The sequence below is a fragment of the Haemaphysalis longicornis genome, unplaced genomic scaffold (assembly GCF_048455015.1).
Source record: "Haemaphysalis longicornis isolate Haplotype H1 unplaced genomic scaffold, Haemaphysalis longicornis Haplotype H1 scaffold_5, whole genome shotgun sequence".
NCBI classification, from domain to species: Eukaryota; Metazoa; Arthropoda; class Arachnida; order Ixodida; family Ixodidae; genus Haemaphysalis; species Haemaphysalis longicornis.
Genome location: NW_027526385.1, coordinates 98,581,873 through 98,596,087, shown reverse-complemented (window position 1 = coordinate 98,596,087; position 14,215 = coordinate 98,581,873). Strand labels below are relative to the sequence as shown.

The following is a 14,215-nucleotide window of genomic DNA, read 5'->3' as shown; positions in this document are numbered from 1 at the left end:
TAAAAGGTCTCAAGACCACCGGAAGATCTTCGATGTGATAGATGAGAAGTGAACTGGTAGCCCCAGTTGTCTAGTTTAAAAGCACTTGCAGGTTCTAAGCGCTTACAGGAACGAGGGCACTTTTGTAAGCCCTCGTTCCGATGGCCCTTACTTAGCCAAGATATTTCAACCAAGACAGCTTGATAGAAAGGCAGTGCTTATTGAAAACTAAAACGTTACATCATTTGAAAGCCTCAGCATGATTACCATCTAAAGTGCTGGGTGACTATCAACAACTTTTGCAATGGGACTTTGCAGAGACCCTCATATTTGTCTTTGTTAGTTGTGCACAGCGCGAACTTATTCCCTGTTTGAATTCACAGTGGTGAACAGTGCTGTTTAGACCCGTTGATTCTCTTTTATTCTGTGGAGAGGGGGAGTTGTGGAAACAGATGAGCGGCCGGCGAGGAGGTGCTGGCCCCTTGCTCAGCAACCAGGTTCGTGTTCATGGTCACGTCACAGGTCATGCAGAAACCTGGCCACCTAATGGGGTGGAAGGGGAGAGCTACGCAACGTCAACCTCCAAAAGAGGAGAAGAGTGACAAACTCGTGGTGTGGACGACTGGACTCAAAGACGCCGACAGCGACAGGAGCAAAGGTGGCTGGGTTCTTCTCTTACAGCCTCGACCAACACTGTTGACCCATTTGCGGCGGAGACAAGCAGCTTTGGTCGCCAAACCAACGAGAGACCCCCGGAAGAAAGGAGCACTAGGATGGTTTCGATAATAAACCTCCTTGAGCGTTTCTGTCAGCTGGCCTCGTCTCTCGCCCGCCTCCCATTGTGACAGCACAGCGACGGCAGCCACATGTGGAGGGTCGTCCGAGTGCGACCCACGCCACAATTTGTAGCTTGGTTAGTGTAGCCGATGTGCACAAATAAGTCACTTAACTTTTGCCTTGATTAACTGTACTTTCCTTGCACTTTGCCCAGGTGCAAAATGAAAACTGTTTCATTGCCAATTCAGGAGCCTGACTCCTCCTTTTTCACTGCTACTGCCAAGCACGTCCCAAGTCTGCTCGGTACAATAGGCGGTTCCACCGTGGGAGTGGATGTTGACGGGAGACCAACGACGGTCTGTCCTCTGGTGCACTCGTTCACAAGTTACATGGTATCACAAGCGTGAGGCGCGGCACACTTCTTGCATGGAAGCTAGCTCGCACGTGACCACGCTGCTAGCTAAGAAGGCCACCCCCACAAAACAAGGCATGGAAGCCAGAACCACAGCCTGGTGACAAAGGCCAGATGGTTTGCCTTTTCAGCCTCTTGAATTGTCCCCTCCATTCATCAGATCCACCCCCTGTTATTGTTATTGTCCTGCCAGTTCCTTTCCCAGGTGAGCCCCCACCTGTAGGAGTCCCTGTGAGCGACGCAGAGCTCGGCCTCGTACGGGTGGAAGGCCAGGCAGATGGGCACGCTGGGGCACCGCGGGGAGAACAGCTGCTCCTCCAGGCGTGCACTCGCTGCACAAGGGGGAGGGAACACAGGGGAGGGGAGGGAGAGAGAGAGTTACATACACTCGCAGCACACTCTCAACAAAAACAGGGTGCCCCCCAGTGCATGTTATGCCACAACCGGTGGTCCCAGTGCTGCTTACTAAAGCCCAAACAACTTCCCACAAGAAACTTCCCCCGCAAATGGGATCTCTTGGCTTCGTGAGATGCAGCCAAACTGACCCCAATCTCATGATTTTCGAGTGACATAATTAAAATGGCACGTAAGCAAGCTCGTTCGCCCCATGAACTGGCCACCACAAATACAAAGATGGTCCTGTTCATAGGTATGTATGCACAGGGTTAGAAGAGTGCACTTCCAACAAAACTTCCAGTGGACTGCCGACAGATAAAATCATAAACTCCCTCATCCTAACTAGAAATGCCCGCACCCTCATCCTCCCTCAAAAAAAAAATAATAATAATACAATAAAAAAAGAGAACATGGCACAACCTTTGTGTTCCCACTAAAACCGGCACACACTCCTTAATCAGGGGTGAGACAGCCCAAAGAGATTTGGGAGCAGTTTTCGGAGCAGCAAAATTTCGATTTTGGAGCAGAAGAATCTTGATTTGGAGCACGTAGGGACATTTAATACACCGTCTTGTGAGCTTAAAAAATCATAATTTCAGCAATTTGAAGGGTCAAGTACACATTCCAATCAGTTTTGAATACCCAGAACACTGGAACAGCCTGACGCAAAAGAATTTTTTTAAAGTATTACAAAGTTCTAACTGTACAAAGTTCTAACTGCACTACCTTTTTCCTAACTAGTGATATTGTGTTGTGGATGTACGCAACACTGACAACAAAACTGCCGTTAACATTATCAAATTTAAGGGCTCTGCAATTGTGGCGTGTTTTCTTGCCATTTTAATGCTAAAATTATTATTTTTGTAATCCCAGGCTGCGTTGTATGAACGAGTGTAGTCACGGCAACAGTTGAGCAACTTCGAGATAACGGTCGCATAGCCCAACCAGCCTACCCGTTGCAGTCCGTGGGGCGCACGTCCACCCGGTGATCATTTGAGTAGCGTTACTGTTTAGCCACCTAGATTTGGGCATTAAATTTCACTTCGCATACATCAAGTGTTATTAGTCGCGTGGAATGGCAACCATGCAGTCCTGCAGCTATTGGGCGCTGCCTGGACAGGTTGCGGCGCCGCAGCGCAGCCCGCAACTTTCGTGCCGACCGTTCCCTCCCGGGCCGAGGCTCGCGATCGCGCTTCGAAGCACAGCAACACCTCAGCATTTTAGAACACCACAACGAGCCAAAAAGTTCAATTCACGAACCCGATTATAGACGCACGCACCACGTTTCGCACTCAAGTACAAACCACGCCGAGGTTGTAGGCCCCACATTTCAAAACTTTTTTACGAACCGCGCAACTTCTCGTAATCTCGCACCAATCTCAAACCATATCCCCGCGTTAACGTCACTGTTCAGAGCCACAATTGATAGAATGAATAGACTGGAACCCAGCTGATAGCGTAAAATAAACCAGGGAAAATATCGGCGATGCGCAGTGAGCGCGTGAAGTAGGCAGTAGTAGGCAGATCAGGCGGCGGCCATGTTTGTAGCCACAGCGGCCACAGCGATGCCTAATCGGGAAGGCCGTTTCAGCGAACCCGGACAGAAAGCCAATTGTGTTTTAGAAGCTATCGTTTGCTTCATTTCAGTCTTTCTATTTTTGCCATTTTTGTTGACCGACAATAAAAGCGGTCACCGGGATGCGGGAGGCTTTCGTCCCCGCCGGAACTGACATGAGCATCAAAATCCGTGCCTTTCAGACTCTTCTGGAGCAGTCTGGCGCAATTTTCGCAATTTTCACACTTTTGGAGCAGCTTGGCGCAGGAAAATGGAATTGTATCAAAAAGGCGCAATATGCGCAGCTGTCTCACCCCTGCTTAATTCTGCTCACAAGCTGCTAATGGCAGCATTTATTAGAGCCTGTAAACTCGTTAAAAGCATTCAGGCTTTTGCAATACAAGTACTGCAAGTCATGAAGCTTGCCAAATTCATCAAACCAAAATACGGGTGCTCTTTGATTTACAGTTTTAGGCTCACCTTTGATAGCCTGCAATTAGCCTGAAGATCCTGCAAACATGGGAAAAACGAATGCTAGATTGCTCCTGGAGGAGCCTGCAGCGAGTCCAAGACCGATAATCCAAGAGCCCTCCTTATAGCACATAAAAAAGCGCCAAAAAAAAAGAACCATGTTCAGAGCCCCTCGGTGACACATATACAGGGAGGTCATGCTAAAAAACAATGACATGTACCAGGGAGGCCACGCCAAAAAACACGAGAAAGCCTGCAACCAGCTTAAAACTGTTGAGGAAAGCATCTCCGGAACCATTTTCCTTTTGAATGCATTCCACAAAAATACAAAAACAAAAAAATGAGGGGGAAAAGAGAACAGCACCAATAGACAAGGGCAAAAAAGGGCTGACACCACAGCACTGTGGTGCCCTCTTTCTCTAGCCCTCGTCTGGCGGCAGTGTCCTAAACTGCTCAAGCTCCCCCTGAGCAAATGAGAGCCAAGCCCGACCAACCTAGTTTCCGCCGCTCTGTCTGTGCAGCCGCCCGCCTCTGTGCGTTCCGCAGGAATCGCCACTCCTTCTGCTGGTACTCCTTGCTCTCGGGGTCCAGCGACTGCGGGGCCTGCAGCATGTCATTCCCCGTTTACTTTAGTCCCCGAGACATTCTGGGATTTCTCCGACGCATCTTACAAAGTGAGCTTGGTACCTTGCTTGAACACACTTTGTGCTTTGAATGTCGAAAATGGCCAATTAATAATTAAGTCTCTGCCCACAGTGGTACTTGTAGCTATAAACTGTAATCAAAATTGCGTAGAAGTAGAAAAACAAACACGAAAACTGGCACCTAGAAATAACAATCGTCTTACACAGTAATGACAACTACAGCACTTTAGACATAAATGCAAATTCTCTCGAACTACAGTAACCGCAATTAGATCATGCTATATCTGTGTAAAGAAGCGCGAATTTTCACCAGGACACTATCAATCCCCATAACTTAAGGTCTTCTCCATTTGTCACTTTGGACTGCCAAAGAACTGCCAAAGAGCAGCTCCATATTTCTTTTGCACGTAAATTCCTCCGCTAAATATCGAAAACTACTCCAGACTGGTAAACCGAAGAGACCATTTACCACAGACATCAAATCAGACTACATCTTGACTGATCTGACAGCTAAAAAGATGCGTTTTCGAAGAAGCACCACCACAAAAGTGCTGAAGAGATCGACGCACCCCCCCCCCCCGCCCCGCATGCACATGTGCAAGCACGCATCACTCCAACATTTGTTTTTGGAATGCGTCAGATGAGCGAATGAGAATATTTATGCCATAAAGGCAACTCCATCAACTCTGCATTGAGTCCTGTTGAGTAGTGGTAGCAGAATAACTGGCAGTACAAGGTTTGCAAACGCTACAAAGGCAGCCACGGTTGGCAAAGCAGCAAACCTGGTTAAGAAGAAAAGAAAGCTGCCTTTTCTTACCCAATGCTACTCACCAATCCTGCCTCATTCCAATCCCCCATTCGGGCCCTCGTCAGCCAAGACGACAAAGCAGCTTAGTTTAGAAAAAAGGCTAACTTCCACAATCACACTGCACATGGTCGGTTTTTTTCTGTAGCAAAACATTGCAGCCACCGTCAAAATGTGCTGCCTGAACCTCTGAGCCCTAATCCTGAATCCTGAACTGGAAAACAATGGGCAGCTTGGGTTGCCACTAGCTGTCAGCAGATGCAGCGGACAGTTATAGCAAAAAGAAAGCATGAATGTCTGCCTACCACTTCCATCAAACCGGCTCAACAGCCATAACAGAAAACACTGAATCAACGTTACGAAAATGCTTAAGGGGGGACGCGGGGATCAGATTTCGAAAAGTGACCAAGAAATCGTTTTTTCAGAAGTCACATTTTCAGATTGCACGTTTTATATTCTATGCGTTCACAAAGTTTCCCCGCCGCAAATGATCGCTAAGTGCCAAAGAAAAATATTTATATCGGCTGAGGTGGCAAAATATTTCCTCAAAATGACGAAAACACGGCAATTTTCGCAGCGCTGTATCTCCGGAACGACGCTACCGGGCGCCGCCATCTTGGTCGCGTTAGATCGGCCGGCTCTTTAACTTTCGTTTTCCGGTCGCTCCTTTTATCATCGCTCGCTCACAAACGCACAAACGGCAGAAAGAGAAAGATAGTGAAACGAAGCAACCGATAGATGGTAACACGCGATTGGCTGTCCGGCCGCATTTTTTGACACGGCTCTCCTGATTGGGCGCCGCCATGACAGCAAAAACATGGCCGCCGGGCTGCTGCGCATTTTACGCGCACTGCGCTCCCGATGTTTTCAAGGTTTCCTGGTCGACTCGGTTGCAGTTTGCTCACTTTAGCTGTTGCGGTACTAAACAGTGACATTACTATTATCACGGCGTTAATACTTGAGATCGTGCGCCAGATAGGGAAGTGCGCGGCTCGAAAGACGCATCGAAAACGTGCCCGCGACGTCGCCGTGGTCTGTCCTTGAGTGGGAAACGCGGTGCGTGCGCCTACAATTGCGGTTCGTGAAGCGAACTTTTGGACGCATTGTGAGCATTGCGATGTTATAAAACGCTGAGGTATTGCTGTGTTTCACAGCGTGCTCGCGAGCTTCGGGAATGGAATGACCGACTCGCCAGAAGTTGCGGCGTGCGCTGCATTGGCGCGACGTGTTCGGGCAGCGACCGATAGCGGGATCGATTGCTATTGCACGCGAGTAATAATGATTGATGTACGCGAAGTGAAATTTAATGGGAAAAGCGAAGTGACCAACCATATCAAGGTTACCTAAATTACGATCGTGGGGAACGTGCGCGTAGGGGATTGTAGGGGGGAGGGGGGGGGTGCAATGAACCGTCACCCAGCTTATTTGAGAAACTTTTGCCGTGGCTCTAAACTAGTTCGTACAACGAAGTCTGGGATTACAAAATAATATTTTCAGTGTTAAATAAATTAGAAAAGACGCCGTAAGGGTGCAGCGTTCACAATTCGATATTTTTATTGGGTTTCATTTTTTCGCAGTGTTTGCAATTCTGTTTATTTTGCAATGATTGATTCTCCTGAAGGTGAAGAGCATGGTATGCTAAAATTAATCAATGTTGTAACTGTGTAAAAAAACTATATTCTGCTTTCAAATAGCTCATGTAATGCTTGTGGTGCCCAGATATAACTTTTTGACACTGAACAGCCTCATGTACTAAGCTGTAGCTTTGGCAATGTTATGAAACCCAGAAATCTGCTGAAAGTCTACTGGAACATTAATATAAAACGAAACCATGCCTTACTCTTCATTTTGGAGACAGCTATGCATTAGGCATACATCAAGTAAAGTTTAGGTACCCTAGTAGCCCATAGCGAACTTTGGTATTACACTAGGTGTAAAACTGGTGCTTCTGCCATCTGAAGGCCTGCACATGAAAACCTTCAATTGGCCAGGAAGGCCTCCCAGATTCACCAAATCAAAGGGCAAAGGTCTTTGAGGTTGTCCCCAAGCAAGGACAGCAAGGACTATGCTGCTGGTACAGTTTGAAAAATCGTGAAGTCTTCGTAAACTTCAAGAGCCGTTTTCTCAGAAGTGCATTTTACGAGTTCTTCGTTGCTCGTGGAAAGGATAGCATGGCAACCACTGGACGGATTTTGACACTGTTAGTTTTATTTCAATCCTTGAAAAGTTCTGCAGGGTATGACATTCTCGGATTTTCATTTTAGGGCCTAGATATTTTTTTAAGTGACATTTACGGCACAGTCAGCTGTATACTACTGGGTACAGGTGAAAATAATGTTCTCTGCAAAAAAAATGAAGGGTGTAAAAAAAATTCGAAGAATGTCATACCCTGTAGTGTTCTTTTGACTACAATTCAAAAGTATTCTGAACTTCCTACCATATGTCAATACCTTGCTAGGCTTTCCATGAGCGGGCAACATGTACGCCTCTGTAACACAAAAACTAATAAAGGTATCGTTCTTAAATTTCACAATTCACCATTTGGAGTGTTTTCCAATGCGCCTACCAAATTTCATTACTCTATGTCAAAAAATAAAGTTTGCTCCGATCCCCACCTCCCCCCTTAAAAATGACAACACTGTTCGGCCAAAACTAGTGCAGGCCCTAGCACTCTCCCCACCCCCGTTTTTATTATTATTTTTTGCGGGCAATGAGTGCCTTAGCCACCAGGGTAGCCTAAACGCAGGCGGTTGAGATGAACGAGCTTGGCTGAGTAGCAGGCAGAAAATAACTGAGAAAACTTAAAAAAAACCCAACAGTGCTCAACACCTACACATTTCCCCTTATTTCCAACGAAAGGTACCGAAACCTTCGCGAAATTATAAACCCAGTGCCCCAATGAAGGAGCAAAGCAACTGCAACCACAGTTTTACACGGACAGGAGCTGTAGGCACTCAGAAGATGACAAGTGACAGGCACATGAAAAGAGAAAGAGAAAGAGACAGGGAAGAGGATAGAGGGAGAGGGAAGAAGAAAGAGAGAGAGAGAGGCGGGCGTACCACTTGGCACCAGGGGGACTCCCTAGCGGCCAAGGAGTCCCCTGCTCCCTGCTGGGGCACATCCACAATCTGCAAAGAGACCGGGCCCGCTCCAGCCAACCGCCGGGGGCCGCCGCAGCTACCCACAATGCCGTTACAACACACACAGTCACACGCCAAGGCTATGCTGCCAGCGGGAAGGACGCAGCAAAGGGGAAGGCGCAACAAGCCGCTCACTCTCACGACAACTGCAACGCCACCAGTTTTTCTTGCAACTTGGGCTCACCTGTCACTCTGCATTAAATTTTTATGCGATTCCAATCACCGCACGCTTTCGAAGCACGATGACAGTGGTTGGGCTCTGGTATCTGTGATCTTGAGGACAAAGGAATGAAAACGACATGACAGAAGGGACACGACAAAGAAGAGAGAAACACTTGCGCTGTGTTTGTCTCTCCTTTCTCGTGTCCTGTCTTACGCACTGCTTTCATTCCTTCAATCACGTACCAACCAGCCCAAGTTTCAACTCCTCTGAAGTCTCGAGAACATATGGCTGTGACATTTCAGCGAATGCATGCAGTGTGGGGGCCCGCTAGTGTCAAGCTGAGAATTAATTGAGGCTACTCATGGTCGTTTCATACGTTCCACATTAGGTACCTGCTACAAGAGTTTAGCCCTTCCCTGGAGTAAAAAGAACGAGGCCGCTGCAACCACGACTTAAAAAAGGGCCCGTAAGATTGGCAGTGTAGCAACATTTTAGCTTCCGAGGTCACTTTGGAGGTTAGGGCCTTGCTCCCCTAACCCGCTCTCAGCTCAAGGTAAGGTATCACGGTGCCAGTGGTTTCTCTGTAATATATAGCTTCACACCTGCATTTTTACTTGGAAATAAGCAGTGAAAAGTTGCAACAAACTGTAAAATGGATTCTTTTCAAATCAGGGAGGCATTAACAAATACACCGACTTTCCCTTGCAACAGGCAACGCACCTTTGGTTCCTTGATTTGAGCTATCATACACAGCACGCCCCATGCAAACAGAGCCTGTTTCGTGGCCACTTGTGGGCAATTGAAACGTCTCATTCCGTATCTGTACACAGTGTCGGAAGCCAAGGTAAACGAAGGGGTAGGCAGCACAGTCACTGAGAAGAGCCAGATACAAAGGAAAAGAGAAGAGCGGGAGGAAATAGAGAATGAAGATAGGATGAAAATTTTGACACAGAAAAGTATAGTTGCAAGAAGCGTCTCAAGGCAAACGCGGTACTGCCTGAAGTTATTTTTTATAGCCACGCTTCCTTCTCCTACTCACTTATGAGTGAGCAGTCTCACTCGCAGTCTCACTCACATGCTAGTATGATGCCGCACAAATACAGCAATAGGCTAAGCATGTGAGTATGATGCTGAGGGAGCATAGGGCTGGGGCAAAAATGTTAAATTTGATAGTTGGCACGGACCAATGAGTATGCGACAACCTACGAGTACATAATCACTCGTGAGAATGCACTCACACAGTAGTACATACTCAGGCTTGAGTGCTCGGGTACTGATGAGCACAGACCTCAAAAGTGTCAACAACAACAACAAAGAAGCTGGTGTGGATGATGGGTAACCTGCTGCTTACTACAGACCCAGGCTGGGTCAGTGAGGCATGGACTAGACCGGCCAAGTGCTGATCATAAGCTGTTGCTCTGAACATCGGCTGCCACCTGCTTATTTGCTGTCAACAGGTTTGAGCAGCTGCTTTTGAAGCAACGCAGCAAACATAGCTCTGAGCTAACAATGCTCGGGGTGATGGCGCTATCAGCATAAGCAAGACGAAGAGAGGTACAATTTACCTTGTTGAGGGGACGGGTGAAGTATCGGGAACACCAGTCCACGAATCCCGTGGTCACCAGTGGCGAAGCGATGCGAGAGTTGAGCTGCTCCTCCGTGTCGTCCTCTGCCACCTGCGGTCGGCAACAAAGAGGATCAGTTGGCAAAACAGGGAAAACTCCCGAATGGGAGATTTACCTGCACTAGCAGCACCTGGGCCGTGAGACATAGTGGAGGGTCATAGTGGAGGGATGATTTTAACCACACCAAACTCTCTGCCATGGACCCAAGACTAGCCCGCACTTTGTCAGCAAGTGGATGCAAAAAATGGCACCTGCTGTCCCTGAACTTACCACAACTCGGACACGTTCGTTTTTGAGGAAGACTACATAACCATCCCGTATATCCCAATTGCAATGAGATACACGGTAACGTCACAAATGCATACTGCATTTTCACGTGTATAACACACCCCTGCATATAAACTGCACCCCCCCTTTCAGTCCATGAATAAAAAATATATCCCCGCGTATCGCCCGCACATTTTATACAGGAAACACTGGACTAAAGCTACTATTCAAGCAACATGGCACATTCGTTGATGCAAAAAACTCACCAATATTTTGCACATTTAACACATTTTCCGCAATAACTACACCACTATAACTCACTGTCACTGCTTCCAGACTTGGGCCGCAGCCGTCACTGTATCTTCATACAGTGACGGCTGCGTCACTGTATCTGTCACTGTCACTGCGTCACTGATCGTCATACACAATATCTTCTTCAATTCCGTCCATGCTGTCTGCAATGCAGCACTTCTTAAAGCTCTTGTGAACCATCTCACCTGGAGTAGCCCTCCATGCCTCAACGATCCACTTACAGAAGAGCACATCAAGCCTATGGACGCGGCCTACCAGCATTTTAAGTCATAGAGACTTTCAACCATCCATTCAGTGTAAAGACACTTTATGTGTGCCATGAATTGTGTATTCAATGACACATAAAGAGGCTTAATGGTTTATTAAATGAAACATCAAGTCACCGCCACCTACCATTTTTGTATGAATGCAGAATAGAATTAGTATAAAACAAAAAGGTAAAAGGAACAGTTTACATTAAATTAAGCATCCAAAAATCGACCAGTGTGGCAGTGAAAGCCACCGCCTCATTCGAAACAAAATTCAACTCATATCTTTCATCATCATAGTATGGAGCGGTCTCATTTGAAACAAAATTCAACTCATACCTATTACCATCATCGTAATGAGCGATGTCTTCACAGTGTTTTTAAGTATTCGCAATCACACTCTTTACTCTTGAATGGCGCTTTTCCTTTGTGGAAAACTCTAGCTGACTTGCCCAAAATTTTTGCTCAGGTTGTTCGCTGTGCATGAAAAATGAGCACTATCATTGGGATAAGCATGGCTTAGTTTCTACTGCTGTTGTAGGGGCTTCATGGCACAACATGCATTGCCGTGAAGCTGCACCGAAGGAAATACCTCACATACAATCCACACCTGTACTTCACACCAGAAATATTTGCATTTTAGGTGCAGGTTACATGCGCGAAAGTACGGTATCCACAATGAGACTGGCTGGAGAACTCCGAGGTGGTACGAAACACCTGGAAAGGACGTGGAGAGAGAAGAGTCGTACCGGGGCAGGGACGTCGGGTCCCCGGTCGAAGATCTTGCGTGAGCGGCTAAAGTGTGCCGTGTGCTGGAACTGGTGGCTCCGACCGGATGTCTGCATCGATGGCCGCAGACCAGCGTTCAATGCGGTCGGGGGAGGGGAGTCACTCCTGCGTGGACACGAGAACAGACAAGGGGCGAATCAGCAGCACTCTGGCTTGCTGCAATGGGCAACTGTAATAGCCCGATCATACGAGCACTTCCAATCGCGATTGAATCGACCTGGCTCGAGCTCAATCCGGCTCGAGCTCAATCCAGATCGGGTGCCGCTACACGGCAGTTTCAATCGCAATCCAGCCCCATCCCGCTCAAACTCAATCCTGGTTTCCCAGGCGTGAATGAGGTTTCCAAGTGCGATCGGATGAAAGCGGTGATATTCTTGTCCCCACTGACTAATGGCACAAAAGGTGACAACTTCAACTAATGCCAGAAATTGTATCGAATAACTTGACCCAAATAAGCGTGCGATAACATTTATATAGTTATCGCGCAAAGTTGAAGACGCCGGCCGCGAAGTACATTTTTGGAGCCATCTGGCGTACATGAGTGCAACCGGTGCAACTTCTCAATCGGGATTAAAACGTGTCGTGTAGCAGCGGTGGTGTGTCGAGCGCGCTGAAAAAGTCTATCACGCTTCGCTTCAATCCAGATTCCAAGTGCCCGTGTGACAGGGGTATAATGTAACCCCTGCCCTTGGTTTCGACCACAAGGATGCTCCCAAAAAATGGCGGTGGAGTGTGCCGCAATTTTGTAGACATGCCAAAACATTTGAGTGATATCGTAAACCCCCTTGATGAGAACACTAAAACACACATGAATGACTGGTGTCCTCCATGTGGAAATAGAAGCTGGGCTGTACATCTTATGTTCTCTACTTACAGGGAGAACACCAGGGCCCGTTTGCCTGAATGCGATAAGTTGGTGAATAAGTTCTCAACTACGACTTGACACTCCCTAGGAAATAAGTCATTTACTCAAAACCGAAACAAGTGCGCGGCTAAGTTGGCTTTTCCATCGGCTTTTCCAGCAAACGATTTATTTGTCGTGGCCGACTTCGACTTATTGTAGTCGGCAGTTGTTGTCTTATCGTAGGCAGGAACTTATGCGTACGGACAAACTGGCCCAGCACTTGGAATGTTTTTAATCAATACCTGGCACCTTTCGGCGAGGCCATGCCACCAAGTTATGACTGCGCCAAGGGCTCCAAAGTAAAACTGAATGGATGAACCACTCGGTATACTGGTTCGGCCAACAGCTTCCACTGTTCCCCAGATGTTCAACAGGGCAGGTTATCTAGCATGCTCCAGCATTTACAATGCTGAACAAGGTTGTAGAGTTCAAATTCAGGGCTTAACCCTCATATCATGGGCTTACAATTGGAGATACACTGTAGTGAAAGGCTACAGATTACTTTGCACCACCTGACTTCTTGAACACACACCAATGTTGTGCACAAGTGTAGTTTTCAATTTCGCCTTGGTCAAACCACTGTCTTTGTCTAGCGCCCGTTGCAGTGAGATCTTGGCTATTAACTACACTGTTATGACAGCCTATTAATAATGAAAACAGTTTAGTTTACTTCAGCGGGTCTTACAGGGCAGAACAGGTGTACTTACTTGTAATCAAGTCTACTTCTCCCTATTTTACTCAATAGAAATAATAAACACTCTAACCTTTCCAGCTTTCTCAAGTTGGAAGCATTGTGATGAGAGACAAGACCAAAGGGAGAAGCTCGCAAAGGGAAAGAGAGGCTACATTAAGTGGAAGTATCTTAAAACACTTCCGTACCAAAGAATCACAGCCCCGAGCATTAGGCACAAAAGTTCCCATTCACATTATTGAGCAACTTTGCTGTCCCCCATGAACATAAAGTTCCAAATTTTCGGGCTATTTCAGATGATACTTCAGGCACTTTCCAAATTGAAAATAAACTCACGACATGTAGCTGATCTTGCCGGAAGGTGACGAAGGCTCCGAGTGCGACACGGAGTTCTTCCGGCACTTCTTGGCCTCGAAACTGGACTGTGCCTGCCAAAAAGAAAGTGAGGCGTGAACATGCGCAAAATAAAACAAGCGCTGTGTTTGCGTCCCTTTCGTCCCCATCTGCCACAGTTTGTTCGAGGTACACCAAATTGCATGCGTGGGGCTTTCAATTGTTGAATACACAGACACGTGCTAGAAAGGCCTTTCACCACTCTCACACTTGCAAGCATTTTTTTTTTCTTTTTTGCCAACACTCGCCACTCTGAGCATAGGCTTGGTAAAGCCTGAGCATACGATGCTATGCTGCCTATGCTAGTGTAGCCAGCATAGTGTTAGAGAGAAAAAAAAAACCCTTTGAGCGGCAGCAACATGGTGCAGAGGGCTTTTGTTGGAGAGCCCCATTTGAAGATAAAGATGCTGTCAACAGTCGAGAATTAAGCTATTATCAACACCAACAGTAAACATCGCAATAAGGTATCAGCTGCGAGCACACCAGTCCTGACAAAATGCTCATCTTTTGGGGCAAATGCTGGAGACCAACGCATCTTTAGCAGTAACGATTACAGAGGCTGCTGCTTCAAGCTTGCCTTCATTTTTCCGACATGCCGCATAGGTAATCAACCAGCCCCAGGAGGTTTGAACCACCGCATGTGA

General features: G+C 47.1%; 1 protein-coding gene across 1 annotated transcript in view; it reads right to left on the bottom strand.

The window, feature by feature from the left end:
- The window catches only part of Raptor (regulatory associated protein of MTOR complex 1), a 57,773-nt gene that overhangs the window by 19,995 nt on the left and 23,563 nt on the right, over positions 1 to 14,215 (bottom strand). The window contains exons 16-21 of the mRNA XM_077670974.1: positions 13,515 to 13,606; positions 11,544 to 11,688; positions 9,908 to 10,018; positions 8,099 to 8,167; positions 4,085 to 4,193; positions 1,386 to 1,500 (exon numbers count right to left, since the gene is read on the bottom strand). Of these exons, the coding sequence (XP_077527100.1) occupies positions 1,386 to 1,500; positions 4,085 to 4,193; positions 8,099 to 8,167; positions 9,908 to 10,018; positions 11,544 to 11,688; positions 13,515 to 13,606 (641 nt within the window). The remainder of the gene's footprint in view (positions 1 to 1,385; positions 1,501 to 4,084; positions 4,194 to 8,098; positions 8,168 to 9,907; positions 10,019 to 11,543; positions 11,689 to 13,514; positions 13,607 to 14,215) is intronic.